This window comes from Sordaria macrospora, chromosome 3 (assembly GCF_033870435.1).
Source record: "Sordaria macrospora chromosome 3, complete sequence".
Taxonomy (NCBI): Eukaryota; Fungi; Ascomycota; class Sordariomycetes; order Sordariales; family Sordariaceae; genus Sordaria; species Sordaria macrospora.
Genome location: NC_089373.1, coordinates 1,861,216 through 1,873,069, shown reverse-complemented (window position 1 = coordinate 1,873,069; position 11,854 = coordinate 1,861,216). Strand labels below are relative to the sequence as shown.

The 11,854-nt window shown below is 51.5% G+C and overlaps 5 protein-coding genes across 5 annotated transcripts; 1 reads left to right on the top strand and 4 right to left on the bottom strand.

Annotated features, from left to right (window-relative positions):
• Positions 1–7: 7 nt before the first annotated feature.
• Positions 8–433, bottom strand: SMAC4_07324 (uncharacterized protein; the record flags this gene model as incomplete). The annotated part of the gene is made up of 1 exon (XM_003347901.1): positions 8–433. One exon carries the CDS (start codon positions 431–433, stop codon positions 8–10), a length of 426 nt encoding a protein of 141 aa, XP_003347949.1.
• Positions 434–1,346: 913 nt separating this feature from the next.
• On the bottom strand, positions 1,347–1,466 carry SMAC4_13475 (uncharacterized protein; the record flags this gene model as incomplete). Its single annotated transcript, XM_066091432.1, has 1 exon — positions 1,347–1,466. The coding sequence occupies one exon, from the start codon at positions 1,464–1,466 to the stop codon at positions 1,347–1,349; it is 120 nt and encodes a 39-aa protein (XP_065946453.1).
• Positions 1,467–3,411: 1,945 nt separating this feature from the next.
• SMAC4_08953 (uncharacterized protein) lies at positions 3,412–4,610 on the bottom strand (the record flags this gene model as incomplete). Its single annotated transcript, XM_003345570.3, has 1 exon — positions 3,412–4,610. Exon 1 carries the CDS (start codon positions 4,396–4,398, stop codon positions 3,412–3,414), a length of 987 nt encoding a protein of 328 aa, XP_003345618.2. The 5' UTR covers positions 4,399–4,610.
• A 143-nt stretch (positions 4,611–4,753) lies between these two features.
• Positions 4,754–8,763, bottom strand: SMAC4_08954 (uncharacterized protein). Its single transcript, XM_003345571.3, has 6 exons — positions 8,375–8,763; positions 8,218–8,310; positions 8,056–8,141; positions 7,299–7,945; positions 6,189–7,241; positions 4,754–6,131 (listed from the first exon to the last, which is right to left on the bottom strand). Exons 1-6 carry the CDS (start codon positions 8,426–8,428, stop codon positions 5,404–5,406), a joined length of 2,661 nt encoding a protein of 886 aa, XP_003345619.2. The 5' UTR covers positions 8,429–8,763; the 3' UTR covers positions 4,754–5,403.
• A 538-nt stretch (positions 8,764–9,301) lies between these two features.
• SMAC4_08955 (uncharacterized protein) lies at positions 9,302–10,968 on the top strand. The gene is made up of 3 exons (XM_003345572.2): positions 9,302–9,645; positions 9,697–10,750; positions 10,802–10,968. The coding sequence occupies exons 1-3, from the start codon at positions 9,563–9,565 to the stop codon at positions 10,832–10,834; spliced, it is 1,170 nt and encodes a 389-aa protein (XP_003345620.1). The 5' UTR covers positions 9,302–9,562; the 3' UTR covers positions 10,835–10,968.
• The last annotated feature ends 886 nt before the right edge of the window (positions 10,969–11,854 follow it).

Sequence of the window (11,854 nt, the reverse complement as noted above, 5' to 3'; positions counted from 1 at the left end):
CAGCCACCTACGTCGCCTGCGAATTAGCCGCCATAGCCGTAGACATCTTCTCCTTATTCTCCAAATTGACGATAATCTCCATCGCCTGATCCATTCTCTCCTTCTTGACTCTCAACTCTCTGCGCTTACGCTCCGTCTCGCAGCCCTCGCTCATTAGCCTGTGGAAAATCTCCAGTCCTGAGCCGGACGTGCGGCTGTACAGCCCGAGTTTCTCGTGCAAGTAGTTACTTACGAAGGCAACCCTAGATAAAAGGCCGGACATAATGTAGATGGCCACAATATCAATAAGCCGACTAGCGGCGGTGAAGTAGTAGCCGCGTACGGAAGCAGCGACGGTAATTTCCTGGTCGTAGGGGGCCCGACCGATCAGTTTCGGCTTTTTGGCCATTTTGGCCTGTTCTTGTGCCAGCTCTTCCTCCATCAGCTCCTCCATCTTACGGATTGCTGGGGATTTGCCGGTTCAGACGGCCATTTGGAGGAAGTGCCGGTGACGCTGGATGCGCTTTTTCGCGGCTTTATTGCACCGGAGGGCGTCTTCGTCCTTCGTGAAGTTATATATTTCAGAGTCGTAGATTTGCAAGACGCGCAAGAGGGAGGAGGGCGAGCCTGCCTATGGTTGGCTCGCGGGCTCCGGGACGGCATTTATTTGGTGGCCACCGGCGGCGCAGACGGCGGTCTACAATTTGGGATCCCTAGTAAGGGGGGCATTTTACTGCCTTAAGGAAAATTGCTGTTCGTTATCTTTATCGAGCGTCTACTAATATTTATGTAGATTTCCAAATGTCCTGCCCAAATTCTACCAACATCCTCACTCCTCCCTGCAATGGGATGGAGGAGTTACTTGGTGCGGTGGAATCTGTCACGAGCGACGCGGTCACGAGAGACAAAGCTGAACACGTTGATCCAGGTCTATAGTATCACAAGATAAAGAATAAAAGAGGAAAACGTGGGGCAAGCAACCCTTACAAAAGAGGCGCACATCGCTGTACATCCCCTCCCAGTAGCGACGCTTTCACCCTCGCCCAGCTCCCCGTCTTCCCAGCCGTGTGCACCGCGATCTGCTGCCTTCTTCAAGACGACGCCGTTGCGGCCAGAGCCCCGGCCCCTCCGCTGGTCTACGAGCCCCCGTCTAACGATGAAGACATTAGAGTTTGCTAATAGCCTCGTCGTAGGCTTCTATGATAGGTCTATAGAGCTGGTCTTCATCTTCTTCCGGGGTTCTAATGTTTACACTGCTATCCTCCCTAAGGGGGAATAGAATCTTTTGAATCCTCCGACAAAGCGGTTTAACAATGCCAAAGGACCTTGGAAACTGGTTCAAAATGTATTTAAACCCACCGGATATATCACCTACTTTGTTCTGAGCAATATGATCGAAACTTCCGACTGTCCATAAGAAAGCTCTCCTCAAGGACCTTCTCGTTCTTTCCGAAAAGTCCGTTGTTCCATGACTGGCATGCACACATGAAAAGGAGGACGTAGAAAAACGATTCGAGGTCGTGACGGTATGTGTGGCCGATGTTGCGCATTACTTCAATCGTCATGAACTGGACGGTGCCAGTTATTTGTCGCGCCCCGCTCGGGCTGCTATTTCGTGCTTTGGCCATGTCAAGGTCGATCAGCATACTCTTAAAGCCATCTGCTGTTTCGGGATCTGTGATGATAATGTTATTTGGAGAGATGTCGCGGTGGAGAATATTGCCAGTGACGAGGAGAGATTGGTGCGCCTTGATCGCATCTCGCATCGATTCTAGTAATTGCTTCTTAGTGGAGATTTTGCTGATAACGCGCCCGGCTGGTGAAATGACGAGGCAGGAAAAGATTCTATCTTCCCACCGGTCCTCGCCAGGCGCAGGTAGGGTCGGCTTGGTCTTGCTTGTTGACGACGGCGGCTGGATGCTCGGCTTTATGAAGCTACTTGAGTGATCGGATCGCTGTTTCTTATTAGATCCAGATACAGTATTGGTAATGGCGTCGGACGGCCCCTTGCGCTTGGTTCCTAATGTATCAGTGCGTGTTGTAGCCGATAGAAGGTCGTCAATAGAGCAACCAATCTCGTCCCGAAACTGGTGAGCGGCTAGGAGCTGCAGTCCCTTTCGTATTTCTGCAATGGTAGTGATTCGGTGATGCGCTACTATTTTGACTACCCTTTTAATACCCTTTATCTTTGCTTGCGTTAGGTGCTCTACTTCCGATGTCCGTTTACCCGATGCCTACCCGAATTTAATAACCTCGTTGTTGTAGGTTATAAAATAGGTAGTTCCGCGATATATAATAGTATCCTGCTTGTACATGGCCGTATGTAACCTAGCCCTCTTTTTGTTACCACTTGTATCCTTTAGCGTAATATAGTATTGTTAATCTCCCTCTTTGACAATTCGCTCGATAAAAGTATCCAACTGTTACGAACTTATGAGGATACACGGACCAACCATGGCTTTGGTAACACAACCGGCCTAAACGGGTTAGGCTGTGCCAGGCCGTGTCATACACCAAGCCAGGACGGACCAGAGAACGAGCAGGTATAAAGGGACTACGGGAGAACTCAGATTGTCAGATAGTTCGACAGTAGTCAATAGATCATTATCACCGAGACCAGTATTGCAGACATACTTGTTGTGAACTCTTTAGCTTCACCGAACAGCACTGATAGTCTTTACCTTCAACTATCTGTGACGAACGGCAGTCTGATCTGCCTAAGTGGGATAGTTTGAAGGTAAAGACTATCAGTGCTGTTCGGTGAAGCCAAATGGTTCACAACAAGTATGCTCGTAATACTGGTCTCGGGTGATAATGATCTATTGACTACTGTCGAACTATCTGACAATCTGAGTTCTCCCGTAGTCCCTTTATACCTGCTCGCCCTCTGCGAGATATCTGTCTCCGGATGCTCTTGTCGAGCCCCATAGGTCTATCTAGTGTGTGGTGGCTCACGATGGTATTCTGCTCATTGTGAGCGCTGCTCACTGTGAGCGTTGCTCGTCGTGAGCATTGCTCACCGTGAGCGCCTGTCCTGGTGAGCGCCCTTCCAGTGTTTCCCTGTTTCCTGCCCTGGTCCGAGGTTACACTATCTTATCGTAAGCGGGGCTGTCACATCCCAACAGCCTGGTTGGCCCGCGTAGTTGCTTAAGTTCGTAACACTATCCCACTTAGGCAGATCAGACTGCCGTTCGTCACACCAACCCTATTGCATAAGAATCCATCGTAACATAACTGACTAGAGCTCGCGCAAATATATACAATTGATCATAAATGTTAAAAAGACTTAAATTATATGGCCCAGTTTAATCAAAAACAAAGAGCTTAATTTAAGAACCTTAAAAAAGGAAGGCGTAAACAAAATAACAAGTTAGCTAGTCAGCGAAAACGCTTCGTACATAGCGGGCGAATTACAAAAAATCTGCCTTAAATCTACTTGAATTGTACGATCGCTTGTACTCTCTGATGATAAGAACGTGCTTGAATGTAAAAGTGGCAGTCACTTCCGTAGTTAGCGCTTGTATAAACATATCCACCTAGCCTTTTCATTCCCAAATTGGCTAGCAAATGTGGTGGTTTAGAGTTTGTATTATGACAGGCTGGGCTGCATATGCCCAGACGGCCAAACCTACAAAAGATAGGACGATGTTCTGCTTGCAAGAGAGAACTCGGAATGCACACTATATAGCCAATGCCAACCTGTGACATGTATGGCGCGTCGGCCAGAAAGCCATCTTCCAAGGAGCGAAGCCATTTCCACACAAGTTTTTCATCACGAGTGGCCGGGAAGCCCTTCCATTTATTTCCATCATGCTCTATCATAAGGTTCCGTAACATCGCTTTATACTCGTCGCCCCAGCTCTCATAATTAAAGAACTTGTCCATAAACCCCGCTACGTTGCGGAAGGTGCAATTTCCAATCTCCGCGAACAATTCCCTTTCTACGGCAATGCGGTTTGCACTATTAGCGAACCAACTCGAACTGATCTTAATAGGCGTTCCTTTGAATGTAGGCAGCGTGGTGGGACGAAAAGGGGGAGTGCTGGGAGCCAAGGTGTCGAGGACGCTAAAGACGGCAGCCCAAATGGCATTGTCGTTAGCGTTGTCGTCGTGGTTGCCGTCGGAGTTGTCAACTGCAAGGCGGACGAGAGGGCGAAATGGGTCGAGGTTAGCTATCTTCCCTCCTTGGACATCCTGTCGCAGGCCCAATAGTCTGACTGTCACGGTACCGTATCCGTCGGGAGAGGAAAGACTATGTGCTGCGGGAGACAAGATAAGCGCTCCTAAAAGGGATGTAATAGATTCCCGGTACGTGCCGTCGGCTTTGTTGGAGTCGCGCAAATTGTCTCGAACGCGGTCAAGTGTATGACCGAGCGGGCGTTCTGAAATGATCTCCTTCTGTTCTTCTGAAAGAGTCATTTTGAGAGAAGGCGTACTGGGAATTGCTGGTTGCGTGGGAAATGGATGGGCAAAGATGATAAACAAGCGCGCAGATTGTTGTAACAGTAAACAAAGACCCACACCTACCTAAGTGTCTAGTGTAAGGTCTAAACCAAGGGCAGTGGCAGCTCACGTGATTGCGCGAGCTGTACGCGCCAAGCTTATGGGCCTGTTTTTGTTGAACCCCGGCCTTGTTCCTGCCTTCGGCGTTTCTTGAAGGCTCGCTTTATCTTATCAGTCACACCATTGAAACCCGCAGGTCGCAGCGACGTACGCCACGCCAAAGCCATAGTGTGGCGTACCTGAGTGACACCGGAGGGATCCGCAAGTGCACGTGTAAAGACATATATATAAAGTCCTAAATTAAGAAATGAAGTGGAAAGTCGATTAGCGAGATTACCCGAGATCTCCATCGGTCTATGTATTCAGCTCTACTGTACCATGCCGGCATGCCCCTTTACGCTAAAGGGCCCCCTTATCCGCGCTCGTTTTTTCTTCTTTTTTTTCTTTTTCGGGTTGTTCTTTCCCTCCGTGGCTACCGGACAGATATTGTTGTATATATAGCCGGCTAACCGCCCATTGTCGTGATGACGGTGGGTACATAAGTCTTCCATAAGAAAGATGTACAACCGCGTCCATAGAATCTGGTATGATGGTACAAGGAGCAACATAAAGCAAGAGTGGTATTTTTCGAGGGGCGTGACAGTGGTAGCTATGACAAAAAGAAAAGATAGATGGGTAAAGTAAGTGACTAATGAAGTGCCATGCCAAAAAAAAAAAAAAAAAAGGGTGACAGGCCAACACCGTACCATAGGACGTTAGTTCAAAACCAACCATAAAAAGACAAATAAAAGGGATATATCCATTACATGGGAATAAATTGCGGGCAAGACAGATCAGATAGCCATATGTTTCCTCACATGGGCTAAACAGATAACCGCAGTCTCATTCCCCCCAATTTTCTTCTCCGCACGCAGTTTCCGTTCACTTGGCCTCGTACTTCCCGCCGATCAGTTTCTTCGACAGAGGAACATCAACCCATGTCCTGCCGTCCTTGCCAAGCGGAGGCGAAATCGGCCCCTTGTCATCCGCAAATGGGTCCTCTTCCTCCGACTGTTCCTCCGCCTTTTCCTTGCCCTTGCCTTCCACGAGCCTCGATACCGAAATTCCGCTGCCCATTTCCGCCCCTGGAGGAGCCGTGTATTCGAACCTGACCTCAACATGACCCGGCTGTGGTTCAGCGTTTTGCTCCCCGATGACGCGGCAAATAATCTTGGCCCAGTCGTCCGTCAGCGTCAACTCGGGGATCCGCCAGTACACGAGATGCTTGTCCTTCAGGTGAGTCCCGGAAGGCTTAGTCTGGACACCACTTGCGCGGGCACCCTCATAGGTTGCGACGAAGGTCACGTTGTGCAGGACAATTGGACGCTGTAACGTCAGGGAGGGGTTAAGACGATACTGGAGCAAGAGACCGAGCTTGTCGCCTTGGGGCTTCCATACGGGGTTGATGATAATGGGGCAGTGGGAGGATACGAGTGCGGTGTCGTTCTCGGCGTGCACTCGGTAGGTGAAAGCGGGAGTCGATGCCGTCGTGAGGTGCGAGGTGTTTATGGTGAACTCATCGGGGAAAGCAGCGTCGCTAGTAACGAAGAGGCGATTGGGTCCAATAGACTCAAGGCGAACGAAGTTGTTGAGACGTATTACTTGATTATCTAGGGATATTGTCAGCAAAAAGGCTCAACGTTACTGGCACGCTGCATGGTACCTACCGGCCTGGAAGTTTGAAGGGTCGGCCTTGTATGAGAGTGCGATTTCACCAGTAACCTTGACGGACTTGGCCTCTCCATCCTGGAAAAGAGCGGAGACGGTCTCGATGATGGACGAATGCAGTCCTGGGCCAAAATCAGATCCATGAATGTCCTGATGCCTCAGGGCCGCAATGCCACCATAAGCAGAGCCGGCTCCATATGACGTTCCAGAACGGATAGACTGATTGTCAGAAGCATGCGAAGCATGGCTTGGCTCTGAACCGATGGTGGTGGTTGGTGGCGTAGGCCTAATGATGGATGAAGTCGTAGCTGGGAGTGATGGCGATGCCGGGAAAGGATTCTCGGAGTGCTCCGGTACTGGCATAGCAGGGATGTACATAGTATGACGCACGTCTCTCCTGCCTCTAACAGTGCCTGCCTTGCGATTGGGCAGTCCCATTGCCGTGAGTGTATGGGCGACGTTCGACAGGGCCGCTTGCTTGGCGTCCTGGTCCTCTTCCGCAATGGGCTCGTTCTGGATGTTGAGCTTGAACAAGTGATCAGGTTCTTCAGCAGCCGCCTCCCTTTGGGCCTCGGCGATGGGGTCATGGGAGTACTGAGGAATAGTATAGCCCTCGGCGTCCTTTGTGGACTCCTCTTGGGATTGGGACTGCTGGTTAGAGGCGGGAGGTGCCGAGGGAGCGGCATCGAAAATATCCTCGGCTGTACCATTAGTGAGGTTGTTAGAAGTCGGTCGTGGCTGGCTAGATTCGGCCTGTCTGTCCCCCGAGTTGAATCCATTTGTACCGTTGTGCAAGAAATCGTTTATGTTGTCTCTCTTCACCCGCTCATCCGAGGTAGACGGTCTTTCGGCCAGAGACGACAACCGGTTACTATGGGACTCTGCTAGATTGTGAGAAGACCCCCTTGGAGACAGTGTCTGGCCATGACTGCTTCCGAGGCCGCGAGTGAAAGAGCCAAGGCTCTTGGGGGGGCCCAACTGTCCGAAGCCCCCATGAATGCTCTGCCTCCGACGTCCCAGCATTGTGCCAATACGGCTACGCAGCTTGGAATCTGTTTCAACTGGTTAGTGGGCCAGTATCACATCACCCTGAAAAGAGCCGCACATACCTGACTGATCTCTAAAGCCGGAGTGTTGGCTCATACCGTCATCATCGTGCAGCGGAGTGCCCGGAGGGGGTCCCACGGCCGGGCTACCTCCACCAGCAGAGCTCGATTGTCGAGCCGTGGTAGTCCTCCTGTCAAGCTTGGGCCGTCCAGCCGTAGCTTTGTTGACGAAATTGTGGATTTCCAGGCCAGTGTCGACCTCAAGCATCGTATTCAAAACCTCCTCCGCTGCCGCCTGGGTCCGAGTGGCTTGGTCGACTTCGTGGGTCTGAAATTGAGTCAGGACATCGCGTAGGTGGTTGGTTCTTTGCTCATCCAAAGCCTGGAGGGTTTCGAAGATAAATGGCGCCTGTGATTCCCATTGCTGCGAGGCAGCTTCCAGCCTCGACGCGGCCGCATCCACCTTTTGGCTGTTAGCCTTTCCGCCCTTCTTTGAGAGCTTTTCGGACTTTTCGGCGGCATCGTCGAGCTCCTTTGCCATGGTGTGGAGGTTAGAGCTGATGGTGTTGATGTTCTGCATTTCCTTGCGGGACTGGAAGGTGCGAAGCGGCTGTTCGACATCCTTATCGATGCGCTGGGCGTATAGCTGGTGGGACGCGGCAATTGCATCGGTCGACGAGAGGATCTTGTCCCATGGTGCGTGGAAGACTCTATTGAATGGATATCGTCAGTGTTCTGTGACCGGAAGCGAAGGCGGGATCGGAGGCGTGTTCGGAATCGGTATCGCGGGATTGAGAGGGAGGAATTGGGTGCGACGAACCCTAGCTCGGATGCGGCATTGGGGACTTTGAAGAGAAGCAGCTTGCGCAAACCGGCAACATATTGCTCCTCGACCTTCCTGCGTTCCTGTGGTTTGTTTTCTTCAGTTTTGTTGTTTTGATAACGGTGGCGGAATGATCTCGGGCGGTCGGCGCATTCGTACCTGAAGCCAGTCCGCAATTTCCTGGTTGACCTTTGAAATCCGCTTGACCCGGTCCGAGAATATTTGTACCGCTTGGTTCGGCTGGAGGCTGGCCTGGAGCAGGTCAATGGTTAGAATTGCTTCCCCAGGCGATTTGATAGGGGAACTCCAGGCTTACCAGCATCGCCGGGTACTCTGCTCTCGAGAGGTCGTCCATGGTGGGCGTGGTCATGCGATGAGTTGCGCAATTGAAGGACTCGCGCGGACTGGTGAGGGGAGGGGGGGAACGGCACAGATCAAATCAACAGCAAGAACGACATTAAGATAAGGCGCCAACAATGGGCGCAAAAGGGGAGGGCAATTAATGATTTGTACAGGTAAAGGTAAGGTAGGTAAGAAAATGGAAAGGAGATGATGTTTCCAGGTAGAGAGCCGGCCTGGGACTAAAGGAAAAGCCGGATCTGTTTAATCCAATTTGCGCGACATGTAATGTTAAAGTTGTAAGGTTGAGTTGGAGTTCTAGGTAGTCTAGCGAGTAGGTAGGTAAGGCGTCAGGGTGCCGATTCGAGGTAAGGTACCTTACCTTAGTGACGCTATAGTACAAGTGAGTGCATGGAACACACGGGCATGGCAGCAAGCACATGGATTGGAAGTTGCGACTTGTGCAAGGCCGGGCCCGAGGTGGAAGTTCCGAGGCCAGCCTGTAATCCGTGCAACCAGCGCTAATTCGCAGTTGGGTAATTACCTGTGGGAAGGCATTCCAGGCCCTGGAAGCTGGGGCAGGCACGAAAACGCAAGACACCTCAGGCGGCCGCCCGAGCTGCATCTGCATTTCCATCCAGCAAGTCGCGGTGCAGTGCCTCGCATTCCTGATGTCACGGGATGGAGCCTGTGTAGTTGTGGAGATTTTTCTCATTTGATGGAGCCTCGATGGAGCATGGGCATTTCCCCACCAGCTGTCGGCAAGTGCTTAGCTGGTCTAATTAACCAATCAACATGAGACGTTCAGCCCAATTCGAGAGCTCCGGGCCGGACCACCAGGTACTTGCAATACCATGGGTACGTACCTTTTCTCTCCCTGAGTGCCGCGTGTGTCCATTTGCTGTTCCCTTTGCTCCCGCCATCGAGGCACGGCGCATGGGCTGCGTAATCGTGCGTACCTCGACCGAAAATCGAAAAGCTGAGACTTTTCACCTGACGCCAAGTCTGACCCCAGATTCGAGATCCGACGATCCTTTTGAGCTAGGAACCCAAAGTCCACCGTCTTTTCTTGTTCCCACTCGGGATCCTAGATGGTGTGTTGAGGGTTGGTCGAGAGGAGAACCGGAAGCTAGGTAGGAAGGAAGGGTGACTGGAAGAATTCAACATGTCCCAATCTCCCGAGAATGCCGAGAACACGTGGAAGCAAGGCTTGACGGCCACTGAAAGATATGACAGTATCCAGAAACTGTAAGTCGCTCCGTGAACACCACCGCAGACGTATGCTTATCAATTAACAAGACAGCAGTTTGTGGCTGCGGCCGGGCTGAGTGAAAACGCATTTGCTCTAGAGAAAAGCGCCTACGAGTCTGCACGCACCAGAGAGGAGTACGATGCGTTTTGCAACCAGTCTCATCTTGGATCTTCCGAGGCAGATCAGGCCGCTCAGGCTGTTGCTAACGAACAAAACGGACATGACAACGCCGGGGTAGACCATGGAGTCACAATTGGTGCTTATCCCAACTGCCACTACATCACCAGCGGCGTGACTGCCGATGTCTACAGAGCCGGAGACAAGGCACTCAAAGTCATCGTTGAGACAAGAAACATCGAGCCTCACAACCCCACGCGAGAGGCAAAGCTGTTGGGCCTCTTGAGCAAGTCCTGCATCCCCCTGCTCGACAGCTTTCACGATCACGAGCAGCGTCTGGTCTTGGTCTTTCCCTACATGCCGCTGACCCTTGAGAGTCTACGGGAGCGGGTACCGCTCACCGACAGCCACATCCGCATCATTTTTAGACATGTGTTTACTGCTTTGGCCTCTCTACATAGCCAGGGAATTATCCATCGCGATGTCAAGCCGTCTGCTATTCTCCTCGAATCCCCCACAGGGCCAGCCTACCTTTCCGACTTTGGCGCCTCCTGGCATCCGACTCTCTCAGCAGCCACGGAGCCCGCAGACAACAAGATTTTGGATATCGGTACCGGTCCCTACCGAGCCCCTGAAGTCTTGTTCGGGAACCACTCGTATGGACCTGCTGTAGACATGTGGGGGGCGGGCGTGATGCTTGCTGAGTGCTGCAGAGAAGGGCCGAACAAGCAGCTGTTCGAGTCACGAGCTGCGCATGAGGACGGAAACCAACTGGGTCTCATTCTCAGCATATTCAAGACGATTGGGTCGCCCACGAGGGAGAGCTGGCCCGAAGCCGTCAGCTTTAGGACGCCTCCCTTTGACATCTACCGCACGTTCGAGGCTCGCTCATGGGATAAGATCCTTCCAGATGTAACCGAGGAGTGGAGAGAACTGATAAGTGCTCTTGTTAAGTATGATAGTGGAAGAGCTACGGCCGAGCAGGTACGTGACCTTAATTCTCGCTTAGACCGACTATGTGCTAACAGTAATTAGGCACTCCAATACCGTTGTATGAATAAAGCGTGATTCAATGCGCAACTTCTAACAAGATAAAGTTACATATCATAACACCACATGCTCAATATCTCTTCCCATGTTCCGTAAGTTGCTGTCAGTGAAGAGGGACTGGATCTGGGAGCCTTATGCCTTTCCATAAAAGTATTCTTTTTAAGCCTACACTTTGCATTGCAAGTCAATTTCACCCCCAATTCTACCGCAGCCTACATCTCTCTGCCTTAGTTGGGCTAGTTCTTACACATGAGCCTCAACGCCACAAAGATACCTGATCGGCCAACCCAAAGCGTCGCTTCTTCCATTTCATAGAACCATTACTCTTCCTCCACCTGTAAACCACCTGACATTCCCGTCAGAAGCGTCATCACAAATCTCGCCATGCCACCACAAAAGAACGAATACATCCGAACCATTCCCAACGACTACACCAAATACTCACCTCTAGGCCGCGACGAAATCCGGCTTCTGAGAATCCGCAAAGTGCCACACACACACTCTACCTCACCAGCAACCCCAACCACCACCACCAACGACGGCAACGACCACACAGCACTCCCTCCCATACAATGTGAACTACCGCGTCAAACTCGCCGCCACCCGATGCCAACCCTTCACTGCCCTCTCGTACTGCTGGGGTGACCTCCGACACACCCTTCCCATAACCGTCATCTTCCATGATGCTGAGCTTCTTTAATCCATCGACCACCACGAGGACTTATCAGAGGAACCTACTACCCACCTCCCTCCTGTCTAGTCTCGGAAGACGTAGTGGAAAACTTCAGCGTCACCATAAACCTCTACGCTGCTCTGCACGCCTTTCGCGCCGACCCTTCCCTTAAGGAGGGGCAGTTCCTCTGGACCGACATACTCTGCATCAACCAGGATGATCTTGCCGAGCTGTCTTTCAAGTTTCGCTGATGAGGGATATCTATGATGCGTCGAGTTTGGTGGAGGTTTGGTTGGGAGGTGAGCAGGGGGGGAATGGGAGGAGGAGAGTTGGGGTTGGATTCGACATTACTACGCCTGGAAGAC

Coding starts and splice junctions, on each gene's coding strand:
- SMAC4_08954 (XM_003345571.3), bottom strand. CDS start 8,428: ATGACCACGCCCACCATGGACGACCTCTCGAGAGCAGAGTACCCGGCG. Junction 8,311..8,374: donor CAGAGTACCCGGCGATGCTG/GTAAGCCTGGAG, acceptor GACCTGCTCCAG/GCCAGCCTCCAGCCGAACCA. Junction 7,242..7,298: donor CGGCTTTAGAGATCAGTCAG/GTATGTGCGGCT, acceptor CAGTTGAAACAG/ATTCCAAGCTGCGTAGCCGT.
- SMAC4_08955 (XM_003345572.2), top strand. CDS start 9,563: ATGTCCCAATCTCCCGAGAATGCCGAGAACACGTGGAAGCAAGGCTTG. Junction 9,646..9,696: donor TATGACAGTATCCAGAAACT/GTAAGTCGCTCC, acceptor TCAATTAACAAG/ACAGCAGTTTGTGGCTGCGG. Junction 10,751..10,801: donor GAAGAGCTACGGCCGAGCAG/GTACGTGACCTT, acceptor AACAGTAATTAG/GCACTCCAATACCGTTGTAT.